The sequence below is a fragment of the Condylura cristata genome, unplaced genomic scaffold (genome assembly GCF_000260355.1).
Source record: "Condylura cristata isolate star-nosed mole 26May11 unplaced genomic scaffold, ConCri1.0 scaffold00027, whole genome shotgun sequence".
Classification (NCBI taxonomy): Eukaryota; Metazoa; Chordata; class Mammalia; order Eulipotyphla; family Talpidae; genus Condylura; species Condylura cristata.
This window is the reverse complement of record NW_004567128.1, coordinates 28,545,997-28,571,379: the sequence shown is the minus strand read 5'-3', so window position 1 is coordinate 28,571,379 and position 25,383 is coordinate 28,545,997. Positions and strand designations below refer to the sequence as shown.

Here is a 25,383-nt window from a genome sequence, read left to right as displayed (position 1 = left end):
AAAGATATGCTCCCCACCACAAAAGGTATAGACCCACAAAAAGTGACATGAAGATGGTTGCAAATTGGGGTTGGACAGGAAGGAAATCGGCCTCTCTTTGCCTTTCAAAAACTCTTTTGAGTTTGGGTGATGGCTGCTGCTGGCTGTTAAAAATTTTTAATGGTGCCACTTCCCCCGACAGAAGATACGGTGCCCTGGAAGACAAACAGATCTGCTGGAAAAGTTTTACTAGCACACTGGTGCTGCCTAACAGGATACACCCTGCCTGTCGCTAGGAAAAGCAGTATGACTGCCATCACCCAACACAGTAAAAGGGAGATGAATTTCACTGGGAGTGATGCCAAGGACACCTCTCACCTTTCCCAGGTGATGAAGTTACAACTTCACTTCACCTCTCTGCAGGTAACTGAAACTCAGTTACCACCACAGCTCACTCAGTTCCACCCCCCCCCCCAAGTTTAGATGGCCCTGTGCCTCTCAGAACTCCCAAATCTGTTTTCTTTGCTCTACTAAGCAGGTGAGACTGCTAGAGCCAGCCACCACCCCTTCTTCCCCCAACTCACATACCTGAACAACTGTGTTGGTCTCCAGGGTTCCCAGAGGGGGGCTTCTCATGAAGAACTGTTCTGAAGTACCCCATGCCTTGGGATTTCTTTGAATAGGTTGCCTATTTAGGTTTAGAGCTCTGAAGAAGATACATAATGAAACATCTCTTGAAATAAATGATTGTAGCAGAAAAAAAGACATGCACTTTAAATGAAATACCTGTATATGGTCTTGCTTAAATATTATGTAAATATTTGCACTTTAATTTTTTTTTATTTATGCATACAAGAGCTGGGGTGTAGGCCAGAGGTATGGGGTGGGGGTGAGAAGATTCACCAGAGACAGAGTGGGGAACAGAACAGTCATATCTACTAAAACACACTGCTGAGGGGAGCAGCAGGCACGGCAGGAGAAGTCTGTTGTGCCTAAGGGTCAGCTCCCTGGCCAAGGATTGGACTCATGCCACAATGGCTGCCAATAGTTTGATAGCTAAGGCTTTATTACTGTGCCACATGAGAGGCCCTATTTGCTTTTTGGGTTTTTCCCCTAAAACAAAAACCAAGAAAACCAGTCTCTACTGCCAAGGTTTTTCATAAATCATGTGTATGTATATATGTGGGGATCAATTCCTGAACTCACTGTGACCTTAGTGACTATAGCTTTATAACAAGCCTTGATAGCTGCTCTGGTCAGTTCTGCCATCTTGTTCTTTTATAAAGGACATTGGCCTTTCTAGGCCCTTTGTATATCAATATAATAATCAGTTTGTCAGATTACAGAATGTTTTGAGATTTTGTTTGGGCCTGCAAGAAATTGCTCCATTGCTTTGGAAAGAATTGACACCTTCACAATATTGATTGTTTCAGCTAATAAATTTAATATATGTTTCCTTTTTTTAAGGTCCCCTTTACTGCATAATACTTGATCGTTTTCTCATGAAGATCTTGTACATATGTTATCTTGGATCTATTCCTTGTACTTCAAATTTCTGGTGTTTCTGGGAAATGATATCATTTTTCTTATTTTAGTTTCTGAATTTTGGTGCTTGTATGTATTTTGTGTATATATATATATATATATATATATATATATATATATATATATATATATTTCTTTAATCAGTGCCTTTTCCATTGCCAAGCTCTGGCTCACAAAGGTCCAATCTTTATCCCTGCTCACCCTCCCACCCACCCCTGTTATGGTCCCTCCCTATGACCTTAATCCCTCCAAAGCTGGTAAGAGAGGGGAGCTGTGCACAGATGGCTCTTCAGCCTCAGAAGGAAGCTAGGATGTCGGCATCTGAAGGCAGAAAAGGTAAGAGCAGCCCTCCACCCCAAAGAACCTTGGAGCAAGTTTATGCTCTGCTTCCCCCTCAGCCCCTCTGACTCACCCACCACCCACCAGGTCTCCACCCTCAGAGAGCCTCTGGGGGACTGGAACCATGCCATTCTGTTCTCATCCCAACCAGCACCAAACACAAGCCACACCTCCGCCTGCACCCTGATGCTCAGCCTGACCCCCACTCTGTCCCCCAGCCCCCTGCCTTATTTCCCAGCTGAAACCCAACCCCAATCCTGGCCCCTAGCCTTGTCTTAAGGCCCAGCCCCACTCCAACTCTAAAACCAGCCCCAAAGGTAATCTTGGCGAAAATCCTGCCAACCAGAGGGTAAACCTCCGTTAGAGTCCAAACCCCAATTCAGATACAGACCTCTTACTAAGGTCAACTAATCTTAACCCAAGGCCCTGAATGTCAATACCATTAGTGAGGGAGTCTCTGACTTTCCAGAAAGAAGAGGGGGCGAGAGCATTTTTCTGAATGTTGAACGCATTTAGTCACAACCCAAAAATATAGGCATTCTTATCATTCCATACAGATAAGAAAATCGAGGCTCAGAGAGGTTTCATCATTTGCTCAAAGGCACGCATAGCTCCCTAGTGGTAGAATAAGGATTTAAATTCAGAAGCTTGTTTCCTCCAAAGCTGGGTCTGAAAAAAGGTCATGGGAGTTGAGACCAGGCTTAGCTGAAAACCCTAATACAAAACTCAGATCCCACCCAAACTCCACTTCAATTGTAACTTTGATTCTAATTCTAACCCCAACTCATTCCAATATCCAATCCTAAAACTAAATATTATCTCAAGCACATTCTACTTCCACTGTCTTTTAACCCAACCCAAAGTCCACTGCTGGGATTGAACCCTACATTTGCTTCCAGCTATAAACTTAGTCCTGCCCCATGCCAATTTAAACTCTAGTCACAAATCTAACGCCAAACTTTCACCTAGAAATGTGCTCTCACCCTCACCCTCTTATGGACTCTTGCCCTTTTCCCCAATCCTAATTCCAAACCAACTCTTACCCTCAATCCTCAGCTATCCCCACTCTCTCTTGTTTTACTTGCTCCCCTCGCCTTCCCTCAGGTGAGTGAGGTCAGGAAGGAGGTGGCCTCAGTTGCCTAGTGGCGTGTCCCTCCCTGAATTGGTCTCTCCACACAGATACCACTCCAGAGTCAGGCCCAGTCAACAGGGTAAACCCTGGTCCCAAGTGGGGGCTGTGCTCAGGACCTCCAGCATCAGGGTGTGAACTCAGTGTAGCATCGGATTCGGGGACCCCTAGGCGAAGGACTCAGCACAGTAAGCACAAGACGATGACAGTGACCAGCACCCAACGGTCGCCCCGGGCCCTCTTCTGCTTCACCCTGGCCAACCCCCTGCGGCGCTGGTGCATCAGCATCGTGGAGTGGAAGCATCCTGGAAGGCTGTGAGGGGGCTCCAAGAAAGGGGCCCCCAGGGGACCGAGGATCAAGGATTGGGTCCGGTCTGGATGGAGGAGGGCTGAGGTCACCAGGAATTAAGGGTCAAGAATAGGATTAGAGGGGGAAGTTGAGAAACACGAAGGTCAGGGGTTGAGGATGAACACGGTTTGGGGGAAGGGGGTCAAAGTCAGGGCCTGGGAATATCAAGGCTGGTCCCCTTGGGGTCCAGGATCAGAACTGGATGGGGAGGACTCCAAGGAGATGTGGAGGTTCTAAGGTCATTCTGCCTGGGTCCTTGACTGAGCCCACCTGAGACCCTTTGACATCCTCATCCTTCTGACCATCTTTGCCAACTGTGTGGCCCTGGGGGTCTACATCCCTTTCCCAGAGGACGACTCAAACACAGCCAACCACAACCTGGTGAGCATTCGACCATCCTGCCCAGCCCTGAGTCGGATTCAGCCCTGGTAGAACCACACTTCATGCCTTCCAGCCAAGTCCTGCACCTCTCTGACCCAGATGGCCCTCCCCCCGCCCAGCCCTGCCCTCGGTCCAGGCTATCTCTCCTCCCCCTGCGGGTCAAACCCTAGAAACTACTCCCCTGTCTCCTGCCCCGCCCCCGGCTCCGCCCTCAGGAGCAAGTGGAGTATGTGTTCCTGGTGATTTTCACTGTGGAGACGGTGCTCAAGATTGTGGCCTACGGCTTGGTGCTCCATCCCCGCGCCTACATCCGCAACGGCTGGAACCTACTCGACTTCATCATCGTCGTGGTTGGGTGCGCCTCTGCGGGGAGCATCCCTGCCCTAAGCCAACTCCCCACAGAATTCAGGGCTCAGGGAAGTGGCTGCTTCAGACTACCCCCATTTTGGCAGCCAGCATAAGGAATATCAAGTGATCTTAAGCCCTCATGCTTTTGCAATTAGCGGGGCTTATGCTTTTCTGAGAAGGGAGGGATGGGGGGGTCCCAAGGCCTGACCCCAGCCTCTTGGTTCCATGTCTTCCCTTCAGACTGTTCAGCGTGCTACTGGAGCAGGGGCCCGGACGAGCTGGGGACGCCCCACATACCGGGGGGAAACCAGGTGGCTTCGATGTGAAGGCACTGAGAGCGTTTCGCGTGCTGAGGCCACTGAGGCTGGTGTCTGGGGTCCCGAGTGAGTGGCAAGCTCCCCTTCCCGGGACTGGCTTGGTGGCTAAGCCGCTGCTCTTCACCTCTACCTCAGCGCCCGCCCTCCCCCGTCCCAGGCCTGCACATAGTGCTCAATTCCATCATGAAGGCGCTGGTGCCGCTGCTGCACATCGCACTGCTGGTGCTCTTCGTCATTATCATTTATGCCATCATCGGGCTCGAGCTGTTCCTCGGGCGCATGCACAAGACCTGCTACTTCCTGGGATCTGGTCAGTCAGCCCACCCCTCCTGAGACAGAACACACACCCTCTGCGGCTCCTAAATCTCGCTTTGTTCTCAAGGAAACCCACTTAAATTCACAAGACTCTGCTCCCAGGTTCAGGCTCCACCCCTGGATGAACAAAGCCAAACACTATAATCAGCGCTCTGCCCTCAACCCTGGACTTCAATCACCCGCTCCTCCTTGCTAATAGCGCCTCCCTTTCACAAGAGCCCACCCACAGGCGAGACCCTGCAGGCACTGCAGACGCTCAGGCCTCTCATCCAGACTCCAGCCCCAGCAAGCTTTGCCCCACCCCCACCCCCCACCCCCCCATCAAGAGACCCTCATAAATTCACAAGGCGCCACCCCCAGCCGCCTGCGTCACTATTATTCACAAGACTCCACCCCAAAATTTACAATCCCAGTCCCCAGATGCGAGGTGAGGGAGGGGTGGTGGTGGGAGGACTCAACAGCTGCTTACCAGTGATTCAGAATCCTGACCCAGCAGAGACTGGGGAAGGCCTGCCCTTAATTTAGAAAAAAAAAAATTAGAACCTCATTCCCCAGGTGGGTGGGACTCTGGGGCAGCAGTGACTGCCAGTGGGCCTGCTTCGGAGCCCAGAACTTCAGTCTTCCAGCAGACTTGGAAGCAGAGGAGGACCCCTCACCCTGCACTTCTTCGGGCTCAGGGCGTGTATGCACGCTGAACCAGACTGAATGCCGTGGTCGCTGGGCAGGACCCAACGGTGGCATCACCAACTTCGACAACTTCTTCTTCGCCATGCTGACAGTCTTCCAGTGTGTCACAATGGAAGGCTGGACCGATGTGCTCTACTGGGTGAGGTGGTCAATGGGCAGGGATTGTACCTGCTTTTCCTCCCCCAACTCAGGTGGAAGTATCCATCCATATACCCTGAAGGATGCATACCTTCTTTCTTCCCAGATGCAGGATGCCATGGGGTATGAGCTGCCCTGGTTGTATTTTGTGAGTCTTGTCATCTTTGGGTCCTTCTTCGTCCTCAACCTTGTACTTGGCGTCCTGAGTGGGTGAGGAGCCTAGACAGTCCCCACCGGACCCCTCAGCCACTATCCCTTTTAGGTCCTAGCAAACTCCTAGGTATCCTTCAAAACCCATCTGAAATATCCCTTCGTTCATTCAACAACATTAATTATCTACCATGTGCAAGTCACTCTCTTAACAATGAAAAAGAGAAAAAAGTCCTGCCTTCCTGTGTATTACATTCTGGTGGAGAGATACAGACAGCAGTGACATAAATAAGTCTGTGTGTGTGTGTGTGCATAAACAAGCACACACCTATATGCCTAGTGTTTGCTATTGAATATGTGCTATTGGAAGAAAGGAAAGATAAAGATAGATATGAGGAAATCTTGCAATTATAAATAGGAACAATTAGGATAAGGCTTTAGAAGGTGTTATCTGAATAAAACTGTGAAAGACATGAGCGAACGAACCAAGTGGGTATCTGAGGAAAGAGTATTCCAAGCATAGGAAGCAGCCAGCAAAGGCCCCAAAGCTAGTACATGCTTGGATTTGCAAAGCACAGCAAGAAAGTCAGTGTGGCTGCAGTGGTAAAGGCAAGGAGTCCAGGGTGTTCCCCCATTAGCCCTCTGTCCTCCCTCAGGGAGTTCTCCAAAGAGAGGGAGAAAGCAAAAGCACGAGGAGACTTCCAGAAGCTTCGGGAGAAGCAGCAGATGGAGGAGGACCTTCGGGGCTACCTAGACTGGATCACACAGGCAGAGGAACTGGACGGCGAGGGCCCCTCAGCTGCTGGCAACTATGGTTCTGTGGTTGAGGAGGGCTGGGCTGGCCCTCATAGGCAACCCCAGTTTAACCCATTCCCTGCTCCATACATGTCTCCTATGTGGTCTGCCCCCCTGAGACAGGTCCTGGCCTAAAATACTCTAAGCCCAACCCCCACTGTGCACACAGAAACCAGACCAGGCTTTGATCCCCTTCTCCAAATAACACCTCACACACAGCCTGACCTGGCCCCAGTCATGCCCCCTGATTGTCTTCTCTGTTCCTTCAGGGCCACAACTGGCAGAGCTGACCAACAGGAGGCGTGCACGTCTGCACTGGTTCAGCCACTCGACCCGCTCCACACACTCCACCAGCAGCCATGGTGGGGGTCTAGCCTGACTGGAATAGGGAGAGATGGGAGAAAGGGGAGAAGGCCAAAGGTGGAACCCTGGGGTCTTTGTGTCCTAATCACTGTTTCTACTCTGCTCCCAGCCAGCCTCCCAGCCAGTGATGCCGGTTCAATGGCAGAGACCCCAGGGGATGAGGAAGAAGAGGGGGCTCTGGCCAGCTGTACACGCTGCCTGTGAGGGAGGGCCCCCAGCTCTTGACCTCTGACCTAGACCAGAACCCAATCCAGACCCTGACTCCGTCCTTAATTCAACCTCAAACCTCCAAACTTTAAATCTCAGTTCCTAACCCCAAACCCACCCCTGACTACCCCTCAGCCCCTTATAACTTGAACTTCCCATCCTCCACTTTCCAGAAACAAGATCATGAGAACCAGGGTCTGGTGAGTGGGGAAAGTTGCGTGACTCCTGGACCTTAGGACTTTTCCAGCCCCGCCTCCAAGTCCCCACCAGGGCAGCCTCAGGAAGGGGGTCTCAGGTCTCAGCTGGTGGGCTCTGATTTCCACCCAGCCGCAGCCTCCGCAGAACCAACCGGGGCCTTCGCTCATACTGCCGAAGGGCTGTGAAGTCCAATGCCTGCTACTGGGCCGTGCTGCTGCTCGTCTTCCTCAACACACTGACCATTGCCTCCGAGCACCACGGACAGCCAGTGTGGCTCACCCAGATCCAGGGTACGCTGCTGTCCCCTCCCACCCTACCCCACTCTGTCTGCCAGCCCTCTCCACCAGCTGCCAATTCCCTCCACCTTAGAACCTTAAATCTAAGATCTCTAGGTACCTTAGAGCCCCAGAAGCTGTCTTCCCGCCTGCCCAAATAAATGCAGAAGACTGAGTCCTAACCCCAAAGGAGTTAGCTTACACAATCATGTGGCACTTGCTGTGTGCCTAAGGTCAGCGCTTCACATGCACTAAGCCAGATTCTCTCAACTGCAACCTTATGTGAATTACATATAAGGCACAGAGTACCACAGTATTGGAGAGTGAATCACCTAAGCCCAGCACTCAGCTGGCAAACCCAAGTTCTTAATACCATTATCTGTGCCTTGATTACCCATCTGCAAAATGGTGCGTAGTAGCAGTATCTACTCCGTGGGGTGATAGAGAGGATTAAATGAGCTCAAGTGAAAACTGCTTAGAAAACTGCCTGGCTCATATAAAGTTAACACTTTATAAATGTTAGCTCTTAATATTATTCCTCTCAACCTCAGCCCTGACCTGAATAATGAGCACATTTCTAACCTCAACCAGTCCCAACTAAACCCCAGTCTCCAACTCTTCCCCTGAGTTGGAGTTTTTCTGGACTTAGAGGCTGACTGATGCCTCCACCCCAACTCTGCCCTTCTGCCAGCTCCAGGCGCCTGAAAGTTGTCACCTGCTCTGACCTACAAACTTACCCAATGCCTCATCCTATCCCCGCTCCCCAGCCTGTGCTTCAGGATACCAGCCACCCCAAGTCATCCCACCGCCCTCCTTCCCCACTTGTTGCCGCAAAAACTGGCCAGCACAGTCGCCCCTACCACTCTCCCCGCAGAGTATGCCAACAAAGTGTTGCTCTGTCTGTTCACGGTGGAGATGCTTCTCAAGCTGTATGGTCTGGGACCCTCTGCCTATGTCTCCTCCTTCTTCAACCGCTTCGACTGCTTTGTGGTCTGTGGGGGCATTCTGGAGACCACCCTGGTGGAAGTGGGTGCCATGCAGCCCCTGGGCATCTCGGTGCTTCGATGTGTGCGCCTCCTCAGGATCTTTAAGGTCACAAGGTGTGTTGGAGGCAGGGGAGGACTGGAGCCCCAAGCACAGCCCCAACAGCCCCACCCCAGCCCCAGTGATAACTTCATCTGCACCCCCATTCACTGAGCAAATGGCCACTGAGTGGCCAGTATGTACCAGGCGCCACTCCAGCTCCTAGGGAAACACCAGGGTCTAGTCCTTTCCTTCATGGAGATTAGAAGCCCCTGGGGAAGCTGTCTACTATATTTCCGTCCCCTTCCTTCAACTCTGTCTCGAACTCATTCCCAGCCCAAATCCCATCCCCAACCTCAAACCACAACACCATCTCTAGCCTTAGTACCCCCATCACTTACAGCCCCAACACCCAAGCCCATCTCCAACCTCATTCCTAGCTCCCAGCCCCAGCCCCGTCACTCACCGCCGCCCCCACCTCCCGGACTCTTAACCATCAGCCTGTTTCCAATCCAAAACCTGCTCCCACGCCCAATCTCATCCCCTCTCCTCCTCTGCCCCAAACCCCAACCCCAGCTACAACTCTAAATAATCTCCAGCCCCAGCTCCAGTCCCTAAGCCCAACCTGAAGCTCAGTTCTGGCTTGCCCAACTTCCACACAACTTCCATTTAGTCTCCCATTACAACCCTATCCCCAAACTCAACTGTGCCTTCATTGCTTATTCTCACCTCACCCCACTCCAAAATCACTTCCAGCTCTGACACCAAAGGTCACTCAATGCAGCACACCCCAATGCATCCCAAGCCAGAGCCCTGCCCTAGCCCCTGACTTGCCAATAGAAGTGTCAACCCTTCCCCTTCCGCTACAGGCACTGGGCATCTCTGAGCAATTTGGTGGCCTCACTGCTCAATTCAATGAAATCCATTGCATCCCTGCTGCTTCTCCTCTTCCTTTTTATCATCATCTTCTCCCTGCTTGGCATGCAGCTGTTTGGGGGCAAGTTCAACTTTGACCAGACCCACACCAAGCGAAGCACTTTTGACACCTTCCCCCAGGCACTTCTTACTGTCTTTCAGGTGCGGCCTCAATACCATGGAATGGGGGGATGGGTAGGGTCTATGGTCAGGGAAGAGTCCCAAGTATTTCAAGCGACGTCCCACCCCCAGATCCTGACGGGCGAGGACTGGAATGTCGTCATGTATGATGGTATCATGGCCTACGGTGGCCCCTTCTTCCCAGGGATGCTGGTGTGTGTCTATTTCATCATCCTCTTCATCTGCGGCAACTGTATCCTTGGCTGGATGGATAATACCGGGGTGGGTGGAGGAGAATACGGGGACCTAGGCAGTCCACAGGCAGGCTGCTTCTCCATCTGTGCACCCTGAGCTCAGCCCAGACATCCTGTTGAATGTGTTTCTCGCCATTGCTGTGGACAACCTGGCCAGCGGAGACACAGGCACTGGCAAGGAAAAGGGCAGGTAAGTCTGCCTCCACCCCAAGGAAATCCCTTCTGGGCATCCCTGACTGGGGAACCCCCATCACATTCACATACCACCAGAGATGCTTCATCCCCCCGGTGATCTCCAGCTCCAGCTCCAGTCTGCCTCACTGATTCAACATGCATTTGTTGAGCACCTACTTTATGCCAGGCTCTGAGGAAATAGCAAGGATCTGGGTAGACAGAGTCCTCATCTCGGGAAGCTGACATTTTCTGTGGAAGAGGCAGGCAAAACACAAACAAATGAATATATAATAATGTAATTTACCTAAATATATGTTAACGATACTAAGAAGGAAACAGAATAAAAGAATAGAGAGAAATGAAGAGTGCCATTTGGATTAGACTCATCAAAGAACGCCTCCATGAGGAGGTAAGGGTTGAACAGAGACCAGAATGAAACAAGGAGTGAGTCATGCGGACATCTGGGAAAACGTCTCCAAGGCAAGGGGAGAGCAAGTGCAAAAGTCCTGAGGTGGTGACATTCTCCACATTTCCAAAAACCATGGAGACAGTGTGGACAAAGGGGAGAGGGAAGGGAAGAGGGAGGTGGGAAAGGCGAATCCAAATGGGTGAAATAGGGAGGCCAGCTAGAGGGTGCTCTGGACCACAGTGAGGACTGGTGTATTGCTGAGTGAAGGGGAGCTATGGAACGGCTGTGAGCAGAGAAGAGAGGTGCCAGGATTGAACAGGACCTCCCCGGCTGCTCTAAGAACAGAATGTGGAGAATGAAAGCGGAAGCAGGGAGATCCTGTGGGACCTAGAAAGGTCTGTTCTCACTGCCATGACCACCCACCTCAGCCTTGCCCATCTGCTGCGATCCTTAGAATGAGCCAGCATCTCCTCACGCAGGGAGAAGAGCACTGAGGGGAAACTCCCACAGGAGAATGGAGTATTGGTGAGTTTAAAACCTGGGTGCTGTTCACACCTAACACTACTACAAGAATTGTCTATGTGTGTGTGCCTTTACCCACTGGTCTCTGCGCCTTCATACTGGCCTCTGCGTCTTCATCCCTCCATTACCCACTGGCCTCTGCGTCTTCATCCCTCCATTACCCACTGGCCTCTGTCTCTTCATCTCTCCGTGTCTTGTCCATGCCTCCTCTGTGTCCATCTGCTGGTGTCTCCCCCTTCGCTGACCCCCATCTCCTTATCTCCAGGTGCCTGGTGGGGAGAACGAGGAAGAAGAGGGTGCAAAGGATGACGGAGAAGGCAAGTGAACAGGGCGAGGTGGCAGAGGTGTGGGACCTTGACCCCTGAGGCCCTTCCCTCTTCCAAGATGGCCTTGAAAATAATGGGCTTCATATATGGCCAGCAACGGTTGAAACACTGAGGTCGAGGGCAGGAGATAGGGGTTGGTTTTACTGCAAAACTCCTTAGTCTTCATTACCAGCGTCTGTGACTGGGGTCTGGTGATGTTCATTCAGCCGCATTCACTGAGCCCCTGCTGCATGCCCGGCTCTCTTCTAAGTGGTAGAGACACAAGAGTGAACAAAACAGACTAAAGACCTTCTCCAGGAAGCTGACATTCTAGCAGGGAGATAGCATACCTTTACTGTATGACAAGCAAGGTTTGAGGTGCTCTATACACATTTTCTCAGTTAACTCTCTCATTTTGGATCTCTTGGTGCCAGTCATGGATGAAAGAGAGGAAGAGGAGGAGGAAGAGGAAGGGGGCACAGGGCCTGTGGAACTTCTGCAAGAAGTTGTGCCAAAGGAGAAGGTGGTACCCATCCCTGAAGGCAGTGCCTTCTTCTGCCTCAGCCAAACCAACCCGTGAGTACCAAGAGTGTGGGGGGCTGTGGCGGGGGCGCTGGGCAGCAAGTGGAGCTCCAGGGAGCATCTGAGGCTTGGGCAGGGTGCATGTCTGCCTCAACAGGGCCTATGCCATGTGCCCTGGTCTCCCCCAATCATCTTTGTGCTTCTGGGGCCTGACCATGGTCCATCTCTCTTACTCCCCAGGCTGAGGAAGGCCTGCCACACCCTCATCCACCATCACATCTTCACCAATCTTATCCTGGTGTTCATCATCCTCAGCAGCATGTCACTGGCCGCCGAAGACCCCATTCGGGCCCACTCCTTCCGAAACCATGTGAGCTTCTGGCTAGATGATGGGAGGATACTCCCAGGGGTATCATTCTGATCACAAGCTGGAGCCAAAGTGGAGACAGCGAGAAGACTGCCCCAACCCCTAGTTGGACAGAGGAGAATAGTGACAGCGACTGCAGTGACAGCCTTTACTATGTGTGCAACACGCTTGGGGAAACGCGAGGGAGGGGCTTAGTGTTTGGTTAAGGAGTGAGCGACACTCAAGGATGCTGAGCAGACCAAGGTGCCCATGTGGCTAATCAGTGACACTGGCCTCAGGGGCAGGACAGAGTCTGGATCCTGGGGGTATGGGTAGAGTAGGTTTCCATGTAAGGTAGAAGCAAAAGAGCCCAAATTTGAAACCTGGCCTTTCTGATGTCAAGACTTGCCTTGTAGAGCTGTTCTTGATGACGATAGGGGGAGGTGTGGAGGGAGTAGACAGTGAAACTTACACAGAAATAAATTCACACACACACACACTCACCCTTTGCATCTCCCTCAGCCATGACTCAGTGGCTCCCCCTCTTTCTCACCCCCTAGATTTTGGGGTACTTTGATTATGCCTTCACCTCCATTTTCACTGTGGAGATTCTACTAAAGGTGACTGGGCCCCTAATCATACTCAGTAGCCCCAACTCACTCCCCACCTCACAACCTAACCCCCCATGGCCCCAGCTGGCTTCTGAGCTTGTTCCCACCGGCCCCCACAGCCCATTGCTCCTGTTCCCATCCCCCTCCCCCCTCTATTTGCAAGCCCAGGGTCTAGCCAGATTTCCTGTTCCCCCAGATGATGGTGTTTGGGGCATTCCTGCACCAAGGCTCCTTCTGCCGTAGCTGGTTCAATTTGTTGGATCTGCTGGTGGTCAGTGTGTCCCTCATCTCCTTTGGCATCCAGTGAGTGAAACCCCAACTGCTCCGTTTCTCCCAGAGATGAGGTCAGGCCCAGACCAGGGCCTGAGACTGCCCTCTCCCCAGCTCCAGTGCCATCTCGGTGGTGAAGATTCTTCGAGTACTACGAGTATTGAGGCCCCTCCGAGCCATCAACAGGGCCAAAGGACTTAAGGTAACCACACCTTACCTGAACCCCCAGGACCCAGGCTCTATCCTGCCCTGAGGGCCAAGATCACTGATCAGACTGACCACACTGATGCATGACCGCACAATCTGGCCACTGGCACATGGTCTGACCCATGTTCCTGACAAGTGACCATATATTCCTTACCTGTGTCCACATTTCTCTCATTAGTCCCAGACATGCAACTATGTATTCCTGCCTGGAAAATACATGTTGCCTGCCCAAAAGCCCCACCCCTACCCAGAATCCCTGCCCCAGGGTCACTGTGGCCTGTGGTATGCTAGCCTATCTGTGGGTGCCTGCAGCACGTGGTGCAGTGTGTGTTCGTGGCCATCCGGACCATCGGGAATATCATGATTGTGACCACACTCCTGCAGTTCATGTTCGCCTGCATTGGTGTGCAGCTCTTCAAGGTGGGAAGAAACACTGGTGGGCCGCCTGGGCAGCGGGTCAAGGCTGACAGGTGCTAGTCAAGGGTGAACCTGCTTGATGATGTCCTCCATGCAGGGGAAATTCTACAGCTGCACTGATGAGGCCAAACACACCCCCCAAGAATGCAAGTGAGTGTCCAAGATCCTGCTCCCCCCACAGAGCCCAACACCCCTCCAAAAGGTTGTAGAGACCCCTTGATCTCACCAAGGTCCCTGAAACCCAGAGCTTCCTCCTGAGAACTTTAGAGATTTCCCCCAGATTTTATCAAGACATCCAGAACTCCAGGCCCCAAAATATACATTCAGAACTCTTCCAAGAACTACAAAGGCCCTCAGGTCTCACTAGGCCTTAAGAGTCCTTAAGAGTCCCCCACTGCCTCCTCAAACCCTCTCTCCAAATTCCTCAGAAGTACCTGCATTCCACTCTGGATTTCCTAGCAATTCCAAGACACCCCCACCCTTGAATCCTCAGCTTCCATTTTGAGACTCTTATAGAAGCGTGTGGTTAAAAGCATGAACTTTGAATTTATACATTCCTGATTCAAATCTAGCTCATGAGACTTGAGAGTACATTTCTAAATCTTGCTGAGTCCCATTTTCCTCAACTGAAAAATGTGAATAAAGTGTGATGCTCACATGGCTATCGTGAGGAGTAAATGAGCAACTACATGGAAAGTGCACTCAGCTTAAAGTTACTATGTGTAAAGCCTAGCAAAGGGCCTAGCAGCTAGTCAGTGCTGACAGGTGTTAGCTATTTTCAGTCTGGGTAGTGATGATGATGATGATAGCTAACCTGCAGACACTGTTCTCATTGACTGACTTCATTAACTCTTGTAACAAGACAGAAAATAAGTTCAGTTACCCTCATTTCATACATGGTGAAAACTGAAGCACAGAGAGATTAATGCCCTCAGTCACCTAGCCAATTAATGGAGGGGCAGGATTGGAACCCAGGCTTGTCCAGCTCCACTACTGTGCCCCGTTGCCTCCATCTTGGAGAACCCAGTTCTCAGGTCCCTTTCTGTAGCTCTTTACCCTGCCTCACCCATCCAGTTGGTCTGCAACATTCACAGGGGCTCCTTCCTGGTCTACCCCGATGGAGATGTGTCACGGCCCCTGGTCCGAGAGCGTCTGTGGGTCAACAGTGACTTCAACTTTGACAACGTCCTTTCAGCCATGATGGCCTTATTCACCGTCTCCACCTTTGAAGGCTGGCCTGCGTGAGGGGCTGGGACCCAGGGATGGGCAGATAACTGGGCAGGAATCTCCAGAGGACTGGCCTGTGGTTTCCTGGGAATAGATGGGAGGGTATCTTGGGATGTAATGAAGTTCTCTTAAGACTGGATAGGGTTTTCTGGGAATTGATGGACATTAGAGAATTGGGTGAACATATTAGAGAAGATGAATGGGAGTGGGAATCTGGGCGGGAAGTCTCCAGGAATTGACCAGAGGTCTCAGAGGGACTAGGTTGAAGTCTAGAGAGGACTAGGTAGGACTTATGGAGGACTAGGCAGAGGTCTGGGGGGACTGGGTGAGGGACTCAGAAGAGATGGAGCTGGATAGTCAGGGGTTTCCAGAGAACTTAGTGAAAGATCTCTGGGAACCAAAGAATTCAAGTTGATAGGACAGGGGATTTAGAGATCTCTAGGAGTTCATAGGGGGAATTGTGGGGAGCTTCATGAGATCTCCGTTGTTATAGAAGGGGGCTGGGGAGTCTATGAAAAGTTAAGGGATATGGGGGTCTTATATGGTTTGGTGGTAATTGCGTGGGGTATTTTGGAGGTCTCAGGTGGTTAGGTCAGGGGATTAGGAGTCTTTGGGGGGGGGCAAGAAGGAGTCTGATAAGTTGTCAGGGGGGATGGTCTGAGAGGGTGGGCATTTCCCCTCACCTGCCCCAACGGCTCCCCAGGCTTCTATACAAGGCCATAGATGCACACGCAGAGGACAAGGGCCCCATCTATAATTACCATGTGGAGATTTCAGTGTTCTTTATTGTCTACATCATCATCATCGCGTTTTTCATGATGAACATCTTTGTGGGCTTCGTCATCATCACCTTCCGTGCCCAGGGTGAACAGGAATACCAGAACTGTGAGCTGGACAAGAACCAGGTAGCCTCTGACCCCTAACATAGCCTACTCCTTACTCATGGCCACCTCCAACCCTCCCCCCAATTCCTTGCATTAGCACTCCAGTGCTCACTCATGCCCTGCACTCATGCAGCGCCAGTGTGTGGAGTACGCGCTCCAGGCCCAGCCGCTCCGCCGCTACATCCCCAAGAATCCACATCAGTATCGCGTGTGGGCCACTGTGAACTCTACTGCCTTTGAATATCTCATGTTCCTGCTCATCCTGCTCAACACAGTTGCTCTAGCCATGCAGGTCTGAGCTCCCCAGCCTCACCCCTGCCAGACATATGGCCCTGTTCTGTCTCCATAGTCCCATGAGAACTGTTAGGAATACTTTAGGTATCAAGTGACGAAACTCCCAGCTGTCAAACTTAAGCTATAAAGGATTTTGCCATGCCTCTTCAAATCTAAGGTCAATAATCATAAGCTGCATCATGACTTCAGAGATGTAAGAATGTGGAGGAGAAATGGCAGTTATAAGTTGCTATTGATAGTAAAATCCACCCCAATTTCAGAGATTCTAAAGTGTGAAAAGATGTGCATCATATAGCAATAAAATGTGGCAGTTGCCTCATTTAGTAACAAGTGTCTAGGTAGCCTGCTTGCTTAATGCTCATCAGGGACCTAACTCTATCTTTCTGCTCCACCATTCTTAAGAAAGTTGCCTTTCATTTCACAATTGTTCCTTCGTGGTCACAAAATGACTGCCACAAATTCAGGTATCAATAACATATTCAAAGCAGGAAAAAGGAAGGAAGGTTGTATCCAGAGGCTCTCCTCCTCTGAACCTTTTATTGGAAAACAAGAATTTTTCACGGAAGCCACCCAGCCAGCAGTCACCTTGAGTTTATGCCTCATTAGTCAGAATTAGCTGGGGGGGGGGGAATAAAACACCTCAGAACTCCAGAGCAGGCTTTCCGATAGGCAGAATGGGAGGCAGACAGTGTACACGATTTGGCAGTCCACAGTGCTTCTACATGCCAGGCTCACCTGGGTCCAAGCCAGAGAATATTTGCTTGGGGATCTCTGCCGCCAGCTCTGTCCCACACCTGGTTTTCTCTCTAGCACTATGAACAGACGCCTCCTTTCAACTACACCATGGATATCCTCAACATGGTCTTCACTGGCCTCTTCACTGTTGAGATGGTGCTCAAAATCATCGCCTTCAAACCCAAGGTGCCCCGCCCCCAGCCCTAGACTGACCAACAGTGAGTGAATTCCCTAGGGTGGAACTCTCGTGGGGATAATAAGCAGGGAGTCAAGAGACAAGGGAGTGCTTGGGATCCAGATGCAGGCCCATCAAGTGGTCCAAGCTGGACCCTACTTTCTCAGTAACCCTTACCACTACTAACCTCCTACCCCAGCCCTGCTAGCTCTGAGAAGACAGCTCTCTGCTTTCCTCCTGCCTCTAGCATTACTTTACTGATGCCTGGAACACATTCGATGCTCTTATTGTGGTGGGCAGCGTGGTGGACATTGCTGTCACTGAAGTCAATGTGAGAACTGGCCTCCTTACTAACCCACTCTTCCCCTATCAACTCTTCCCCACCTCGACCCCAGGGGTCTCTTTCATATGGATAGATGGTTCCCACTCACATCTGTCCCTCTCATAAAGACTCATTATAGATCTATTTCTTCCAACTTCCTATAGTGTTCTACCATCTCCCTAATCCCATTTTCACCTATCCTCTGGGTTCCATTATCTGCTAAAATGACTCTCCTGTTATTTATGTTATTTCCTCCATTGCCTTTCCACCCCCATCCATTGGCTCCACGATCTCCACCAACTCCTGGCTTCAATTCCATCATCTCTTCTGACTTCGTTTCTTCCACTGACGCCATTATTCCCAACATTGGATCTTTCATGGTTCTGTCATCACCACTGACTCTGCGGTTGGCTTCATCATCACCTCCATTGAGTAATACCTTGTCCTCTCACTACTGGTTCCATATCACCATCTCTGACTTCTCCATTGGGTCTCCCACTTGTTCTCTCATCACTATAAATCTCCATGAAACCACTGATTCCATCATTCCCTCCATTGGTTTCAATATCTATCCTCCATCATCTCCTGTACCCTCTCTCCTTCTTTCCATTCTCATCCCCAATTATTTTTACAATCTTCTTTATCCACTACCTCATGACGTTTCCAATCTTTCCTTGCATAACTTCCTACACTTCCTATGCTTGTTCCATAACTTCTCCCCATGTTGGACTTGTGATCTCATTGTCTCCTCTATCATATCTGTCTGGGCCATATTTACCTCCAGAATGGTGGCCACCTTGGCGAGGTAGCACCCCATCCCACAAAGGGACTTTTTGCTTCCTTCTTCACTCACCCTCCCTTCCTATCTTCCTGAAGTCTCTTCACAACCCTGGGGCCTGAGTACTGAGATATTTGGGGACTGGGAGGGCCAAAACATGAGACAGAGAAGCAACTGGAGCATATGTGCCCTGACATACCCTCTACACACCTAACTCCAGAGCTCTGAAGACAGTTCCCGCATTTCGATCACCTTCTTTCGCCTCTTCCGAGTCATGCGACTGGTCAAGCTCCTCAGTAAGGATGAAGGGATCCGCACATTGCTCTGGACATTCATAAAGTCTTTCCAGGTAAACACCCCCACTCCCTTGACCAGTCCTCATTCCCACCTCACATGTCTCAATCTGCCTTTTTACCACACTACATCTCCCAGCATGCCGTACCCCACTGCGTTTTCTCCATTTTCTAGGCTCTCAATTCCCAACATGCATGGCCTCACTGACCTTACTTTACTGTATTTAATATTGTGTTCACATTTGAGAGACATTGGTAGGCATGGGCACTTTGGGGGTGGAGCACAACAGGCCCAGGCCTGATGGGAACAGACATTTTGGAGCTCATAGTTCTCTGCCCAGACCTAAATCTCTCTCCTCCTCTCCACCCTAGGCCTTGCCCTATGTGGCTCTTCTCATTGCAATGATATTCTTCATTTATGCAGTCATTGGGATGCAGGCAAGTGGGGACCTTGGAGAGCATCCCTTGGGCACTCGTCTCTGCTGAGAGGGGTTGGGTAGGAAATGCCCCAAAGTGGAGGTATTAGGTGGAAAAATAGACAGACCAGGCTAGAGTACATCCACGTGGCTCAGCAGTGTCTGTTGGTCAGGGTTGTAAGGATCCTTTAGATATTAGGAGTTGTGAAGTGAGCAGAAATGTGAAATGGGGGGAAGGGGATGGGTTCACCCCTCTGACACAGCCCCTATGTGGCCACAGATGTTTGGCAAGGTGGCTCTTCAGGATGGCACACAGATCAACAGAAACAACAACTTCCAGACCTTTCCACAGGCTGTCCTTCTGTTGTTCAGGTGATGTGTATCACTCTCCCTTGCCACTTTAATCCCCAGAATGCTCTCGGATGCCCACACATCTCTGGGCCCCAGATAGAATGAGCCAAGGAAATAACAGGGCACCAGAAGACCCCATATTGTTTGAGACCTCTTCTAGTTGTGCTCTAAGTTTTTTTTAGAAGAATATTCTAAGTGTTCTCATTATTTAAATATTACAAGCAGAAAAAAGGATGTCTGTAATGTGCATCCTTTTTCTGGCTATAATATATGTCCCCTTCTTAGAACTCAGAATCTCATCTGTTAAATAAGATCAGGACTATATCATCATGGCCATGCCAGCTTTAAAAATACTGAAATGCTTTCTGTGCCAGATGCAGTCCCTGGTGAAAAACGGGTCTTCTCCTTGCCCCTTCAGACCCCACAGCCCCACTTGCCATGTCTTTATAGTCCCCCTCCAGGACTGTACCCCTGTATGACCCCCAGGTGTGCCACTGGTGAGGCCTGGCAGGAGATAATGCTTGCCAGTCTTCCCGGAAATCGATGCGACCCTGAGTCTGATGTCAACCCTGGTGAGGAGTTTACCTGTGGCAGCAATTTTGCTATCGCCTACTTTATCAGCTTCTTCATGCTTTGTGCCTTCCTGGTGAGGATCACTTCCCCACAACCTCTACCACTGCTGCTATAGGGGCTGGTTTGGAGGGGCCTGGGGTGAGGTGGTGAACCAAGGTCTTAAGAGTGGTGAAAGGGCTGACCTGACAACTGGATCAACTCAAATGTTTGTGACCCAGTGGCCATATGACTTAATCAGCCTCCCACCAGCTCTCTGCTCTGCCCTTTCCTTAAGCCCACCCCTGCTCACTGCCCACAGATTATAAATCTCTTTGTGGCTGTGATCATGGACAACTTTGATTACCTAACCAGAGATTGGTCGATACTGGGACCCCACCACCTCGATGAATTCAAGAGGATCTGGTCTGAATATGACCCTGGAGCCACGTATGCCCTCTAATCCCACATCTGGGGTTCCGGGGGGCAGTGCGCCACCCAGCACAGTCCCCCAGACCCAGACCTCTGCCCTCTGCCTCTCACTACCTGGTCAGTAGATAATCCAGCGTTCCCACTGCTCCTCTCTTTTGCCCGCTTCCTCCCGTGGCCACCATCCAGTTCTTCCCTGGAAGGCCTAGGGTGTTGGTGGAAGGGGGCAGTGACTAATTAGTGAGGCCCAGAGAAAGAGCTAGATGGGGGGTATCTACAATCCACTGGTGCCTCCCACCCATCCCCACCTGCCCCAGGGGCCGCATTAAGCACCTGGACGTGGTTGCCCTGCTGAGACGCATCCAACCTCCCCTGGGATTTGGGAAGCTGTGCCCACACCGAGTGGCCTGCAAGGTCTGTGCCTCTGCCCTCACACATCCCCACCTCTGAGAGTATTGCCCACCACGCAGCAGGGGCATTCATACCTGCAACCCCTGCACCTGCCTAACACCGTTCCATATCCCTGGTGTGCAGAGACTCGTGGCAATGAACATGCCCCTCAACCCAGATGGGACCGTGACATTCAATGCCACCCTCTTTGCCCTGGTTCGGACATCCCTAAAGATCAAGACAGAAGGTGTGTGAGGGGGAAGTGGAGGGGGGCACGGAAGCAGGAAGTGGAGAGAGTGTGGGGAGCAACTCATTGAACAATGGGCCTCACTTTCAGCTCTGAACCTCAAAATGGGTAGCTGTCTTCCCCAGGACTGTTTTCCCACCTGTCTGGTGGGGGCAATATGTTGCTCAGTAAAGCTGGTGAAGCCCCCTCCAACACTGAGGGAGAAGCTATGAAGGGCTCTTCCTATTGGCTCATGCTCCACCTCCTCTCGCTGCAGGGAACCTGGAGCAAGCCAATCAGGAGCTGCGGATTGTCATCAAAAAGATCTGGAAGCGGATGAAGCCCAAGCTGCTAGATGAAGTCATCCCCCCTGCAGACGGTGAGCTAACCCCATCCCAGCGCTTTGAGCCTGGCTTTGAATGTCAAACGATTGCTCACCACTACAAAACTGCACTGGCTGGGGAGGGGAGCAGAGGGGAGCCCATGCTGCGAGCAGGGTAGGGGGTGAAATACAGACCCCTTATGTAACCTTGCTTCTTCTCCCTTGCCTCCCCCCCAGAGGAAGAGGTCACTGTGGGCAAATTCTATGCCACATTTCTGATCCAGGACTATTTCTGCAAATTCCGTAGGAGGAAAGAAAAGGGACTACTACGGACTGAAGCCCCCCCAAGCACTTCCTCTGCCCTTCAGGTCTTCACAGCAGGGTCTTGAATGGGGGGGGGGAGGCTAAAGCATTGTGACTGAAGCTAACTGCCCATGGAACCCATGTCACAGATGAGGAAACTGAGGCCCCAGGACCCACAGAGCGTCAGGAATAGCTGAGGGGCTCCTTCCCCCACCCACATTCCTAAAGGGGAAGTAGGCTCATGGAGAGAGGACTTAGGCCCTGAGATGTCCCAGTTCCCTACTTTTCCACCCCACAGGCTGGTCTGAGGAGCTTACAAGTCTTGGGCCCAGAGATCCGGCAGGCCCTCACCTGTGACATAGATGAAGAGGAACAAGAAGAGCAGGAGGGGGAAGAAGATGAGAAGGACCCAGAAAAGCACAAAGTGAGGACAAGTTTACACACAGACACCCCCAGGGACTCTTGATTGTAAAGTATGACTTCAACCCCCAGTGATTCTGACACTGCCGCTGTGGGAAGCCCTCTAGAGAAGCCCCCCCTGCAATAGATCAGTGTTTATATGGTAACTGCCCTCTGCTGTTTAAGGGCAGATTCAGCCCCTGGGGAGCTCATTAGAGACAGACTATATGACCGAGTGACTGAGAACACGGATGCACAGCTCAGTCCTGTAACTTCCTCAGGCCCCAGTGGACTTCCAGCCCCCATCTCGCCGGAGTTCCATGATTTCTGTGTCACTGCCTTCTGGGGACAGACTTCCAGATTTGCTCTCCCTTGGACCCAGTGACGACAGTTGGGGGTGGGCCAACTCCAGACAGCCCAGTGTGCCCCAAGCTGGATCCCATGCCCACAGGTTGGTCAAGGATCTGGGGGAAGATTGTGAGGCAGTAACTCAAAAGGCAGGGAATGGCCCTTATGTGGAAATCTGTGGAGGGTGAGTGGGACCTAAGGGCACAGGTAGGGACACAGGAGTAATAAAAGATTCCCACATTGAAGGAACACAAAGGTTTAATGCAAAAGGATATCATGTGGAACTAAATGGGTTTAAGTTCAAATCCTGGCTCTGTCATTTGCTAAAGAACCTTGGGCTAGTCACTTGCTTTCCATGGCCTTCAATTTCCTCACTTGTGAAAAGGGGAGTTAATAACACTGGAAGGGTAAAATGAGGTCACTCCTAGCTTCGACAGCCTCTTCCTCCTCTCCCCTGCCCCAACGCACCCCTAGCTCTTATGTTGAAGCTGTCTCTCCAACAGGCCAACTTTGATTACTTTGAAACCTGGGTCCTTCCAAGGACACAAACATCTATTAAAAGGAAGCCCACATTTGCTCTACAATGATGACAGGTTGATTTATATTAATGTTCTCAGATAAAAAAAATAAAGCCCATTGCTTCTCTAAGGGGTGGGGATGGAATGGAAGAGAGCCAGGGACCCAAAGTCTCACACTGGAATCTAGTCAGCCTGACTTGCCTCACTTTTCCCAGGAGAAGCTCTGGGGCTCTCATATGCACCATTCCAGAAGAAAGAAGTTCCCAGCCCAAGGGAACCCAAGAGGACAAGTCGAATAAGGAAGAGGATGTCCCTGGCCAATTCTCTGGCCATGACATGTGGGATGAGCCCATGAGCTGTGTGGGAGGGCAGGACTGATGGCATCCCTTCACGTAGGCCTGAGCTAACCACCAGCCCCTCTCCTGCACAGGCTCTCCTACCTAGAGGAGCAGGTAGAAATGTTCCCATGCCCCCTCCTTTTGCCACCTCAAGGACCACAGAGATATGTGGACAGGCATCATGCACCACGCCGCCGACTGCTACCCCCCACACCCACAGGTGAGTGTGAGCATGGGTCATAGGGGCCCCCCAAGAGCCAACAGCCCAGAGGGGTATCAACCCTGCTCACTGGCCCACTCCCCGACAGCCCCAGGTCGGAAGCATTCCTTCACTATCCAGTGTCTACAGCGCCAGGACAGCTGTGAAGATTTACCCATCCCGGGCACCTATCACTGTGGGCGAAACTCAGGGTCCAGCATGGGGCAGGTGAGGCAGAGGAAGGGGTGCTGAGGTCTGGAGGAGGGGGGCATCTGATGGAGTTATCAAACACACTTTATGTCAGTCCTTCTGCAGAATGAGGCACACATGAATTCACACAATGCTCACTACCATTTTTTAAAGGATATATCTTTATTTATTTATGCTTACAGACTGGGGTACAGGCCAGAGGTGTGGTGGGTGAGAGGATTCACCAGAAACAGTGGGGAGCAGAACAGGTAGATTGACAAAGTACACTGCTGAGGGGAGCAGCGGGCGGGTCAAGAGAGGTCTGCCGCACCATGTGGGTCAGGTCCCTGGCCGGGATGGAACTTGTGCTGCAGTGGTTTCGGAGAGCTTCATAATTTGCTGCTTTAACCCATTGCACCACCAGGGAGAGCCCACTTCCCATGCTCTTAAATAAACTCGAGTCTGACTCACACCCTTTCCATTTAACTCCAGTTCTATTTGGTGGGTAAGAGGTAGGCGCAGGATTGAGTTCTAGACCCTCACATTCTACTCATTAATCACTGGCCCCTGCTGTTTATTCTTGTCCAGGGTTCCTGGGCAACCCCTCCTCAGCGGGGTCGGCTTCTGTATGCCCCACTGCTGTTGGTGGAGGAGGGTGCTGCTAGGGAAGGCTACGTGGGCAAATCCAGCAGGCCACTGTGCACCTTCACCTGTCTACACATGCCTGGACCGCACTCTGACCCCAGCCACGGCCAGAGGGGCGGGGCCGACAGCCTGGTGGAGGCTGTGAGTTCAGAGGGGCCTGGGCAAAAGGAATGGAGAGGAGAGGAAGGGGGGTTTGCCAGAGGGGAAAGGGCCCCCGGTCTCTGTGTTGTGCATGGAAAAGTCCCTTTGCTCTGCAACTTTTGCCCAACCTGATGTGCACACCATTGTCCCCCCCACCCACTTCCTTGCACGCCCTCATAGGCACATCCTTTATCCACACTGACCCTGTGCACACCACTTCCACTCCGTGCTGTGCTCCCTGTCGACCTGAGCTCATCTGTGTCCCCAGGTGCTTATCTCTGAAGGACTGGGCATCTTTGCCCAAGATCCGAGCTTCGTGACCCTGACCAAGCAGGAGATTGCAGATGCATGTCACCTGACGCTGGACGAAATGGACAGTGCTGCCAGTGACCTGCTGGTACAGGGGGCCAGTGCTGTCTATAGTGACGAGGAGTCCATCCTCTCTCACCTTGATGAGGAGGACCTGGGAGATGAGATGACCTGCGTCCATGCCCTCTAAATCCCCACCTCTCCCCCTTGCTCAATAAACTGCCTGCCTTCTTTCCCCAGAGGGAGACAGGCATGAACCACACCTCTGGACTTCGGTCTCTTTGCACTGGAGACCTGGGCTGCCCAGGGGCTTCCGTTCATCCATCTCCTGTTTCAGCCCTGAGCCACTGCCCACACACAGGTATTTCCAGAAACCAGGACAGCCAAGCTTGATTATTCAGCGTCAGGAAAGGAGGGAGGAGAAGAAGGGAGAGACAGCAGCCTAAAAAAGCTGGAGACAGAATGGAGGTGGTGGGGGAAGGGAAAGGCACTGGACAGAGATGAAGAAAATAGGAGGGAGCAGTTGTATGGGAGCTTAGGTGAAGATTGGGGGAAAGTCAGAGATGTCACTAGGGGTCAGTCAGGTCAGGTCAAACTGAGGGAGGACAGATGAATGGGAAGGAAAGGATAAGCAAATCCACAGGAGAGTCCCGCCAGTAGAAAGGCCTGGAGGTTGGAATCGGCCTGGTATGTCAGCAGAGAGGTTCTTTGACAGCCTCAGAAATTTCAAGGAGACTAAATTGGGATCACCTCGACCTTGAGCCTGAGAAAAGAAGATATGGTGACTGCAAAGGGCAGGGCTCCCAGTCTGGGGGAACCCGCTCCATACCCACCTGATTTTCCCAAAAACCATTCTCCTCCCACACAGATCTCAGTTCCTTTCTGCTTCCCCTAGATTTAGCTGTTGCCCAACCTTTGGGGTCTTGTTCATTCAATGAAGGTTTATCAGACTATTTACTTTCTGCAGGCACTACCCCCAGGCTTCCCTCAGGA

General features: G+C 51.5%; 1 protein-coding gene across 3 annotated transcripts; it reads left to right on the top strand.

The window, feature by feature from the left end:
• The first annotated feature begins 1,835 nt into the window (after positions 1 to 1,835).
• CACNA1F (calcium channel, voltage-dependent, L type, alpha 1F subunit) lies at positions 1,836 to 24,580 on the top strand. 3 transcript variants are annotated; one of them, XM_004690035.1, is made up of 48 exons: positions 1,836 to 1,860; positions 3,043 to 3,292; positions 3,617 to 3,722; positions 3,938 to 4,077; positions 4,311 to 4,453; positions 4,545 to 4,697; positions 5,332 to 5,528; positions 5,634 to 5,737; positions 6,334 to 6,491; positions 6,742 to 6,834; positions 6,945 to 7,035; positions 7,216 to 7,242; positions 7,370 to 7,530; positions 8,390 to 8,615; positions 9,408 to 9,615; positions 9,706 to 9,826; positions 9,936 to 10,017; positions 10,890 to 10,935; positions 11,198 to 11,249; positions 11,672 to 11,813; positions 12,000 to 12,129; positions 12,666 to 12,725; positions 12,913 to 13,019; positions 13,101 to 13,188; positions 13,506 to 13,613; positions 13,708 to 13,760; positions 14,705 to 14,851; positions 15,541 to 15,742; positions 15,855 to 16,013; positions 16,826 to 16,936; positions 17,173 to 17,256; positions 18,032 to 18,052; positions 18,246 to 18,374; positions 18,691 to 18,756; positions 19,015 to 19,106; positions 19,572 to 19,731; positions 19,957 to 20,084; positions 20,381 to 20,477; positions 20,598 to 20,700; positions 20,957 to 21,058; positions 21,239 to 21,369; positions 21,603 to 21,728; positions 21,985 to 22,154; positions 22,785 to 22,885; positions 22,996 to 23,127; positions 23,222 to 23,334; positions 23,884 to 24,081; positions 24,350 to 24,580. In XM_004690035.1, exons 1-48 carry the CDS (start codon positions 1,836 to 1,838, stop codon positions 24,578 to 24,580), a joined length of 5,874 nt encoding a protein of 1,957 aa, XP_004690092.1. The 3 variants fall into 3 exon arrangements, with proteins under 3 accessions (XP_004690092.1, XP_004690091.1, XP_004690093.1); XM_004690034.1 differs by having other exon boundaries at positions 6,334 to 6,524; XM_004690036.1 differs by having other exon boundaries at positions 1,836 to 1,893; positions 3,271 to 3,292; positions 6,334 to 6,524.
• The last annotated feature ends 803 nt before the right edge of the window (positions 24,581 to 25,383 follow it).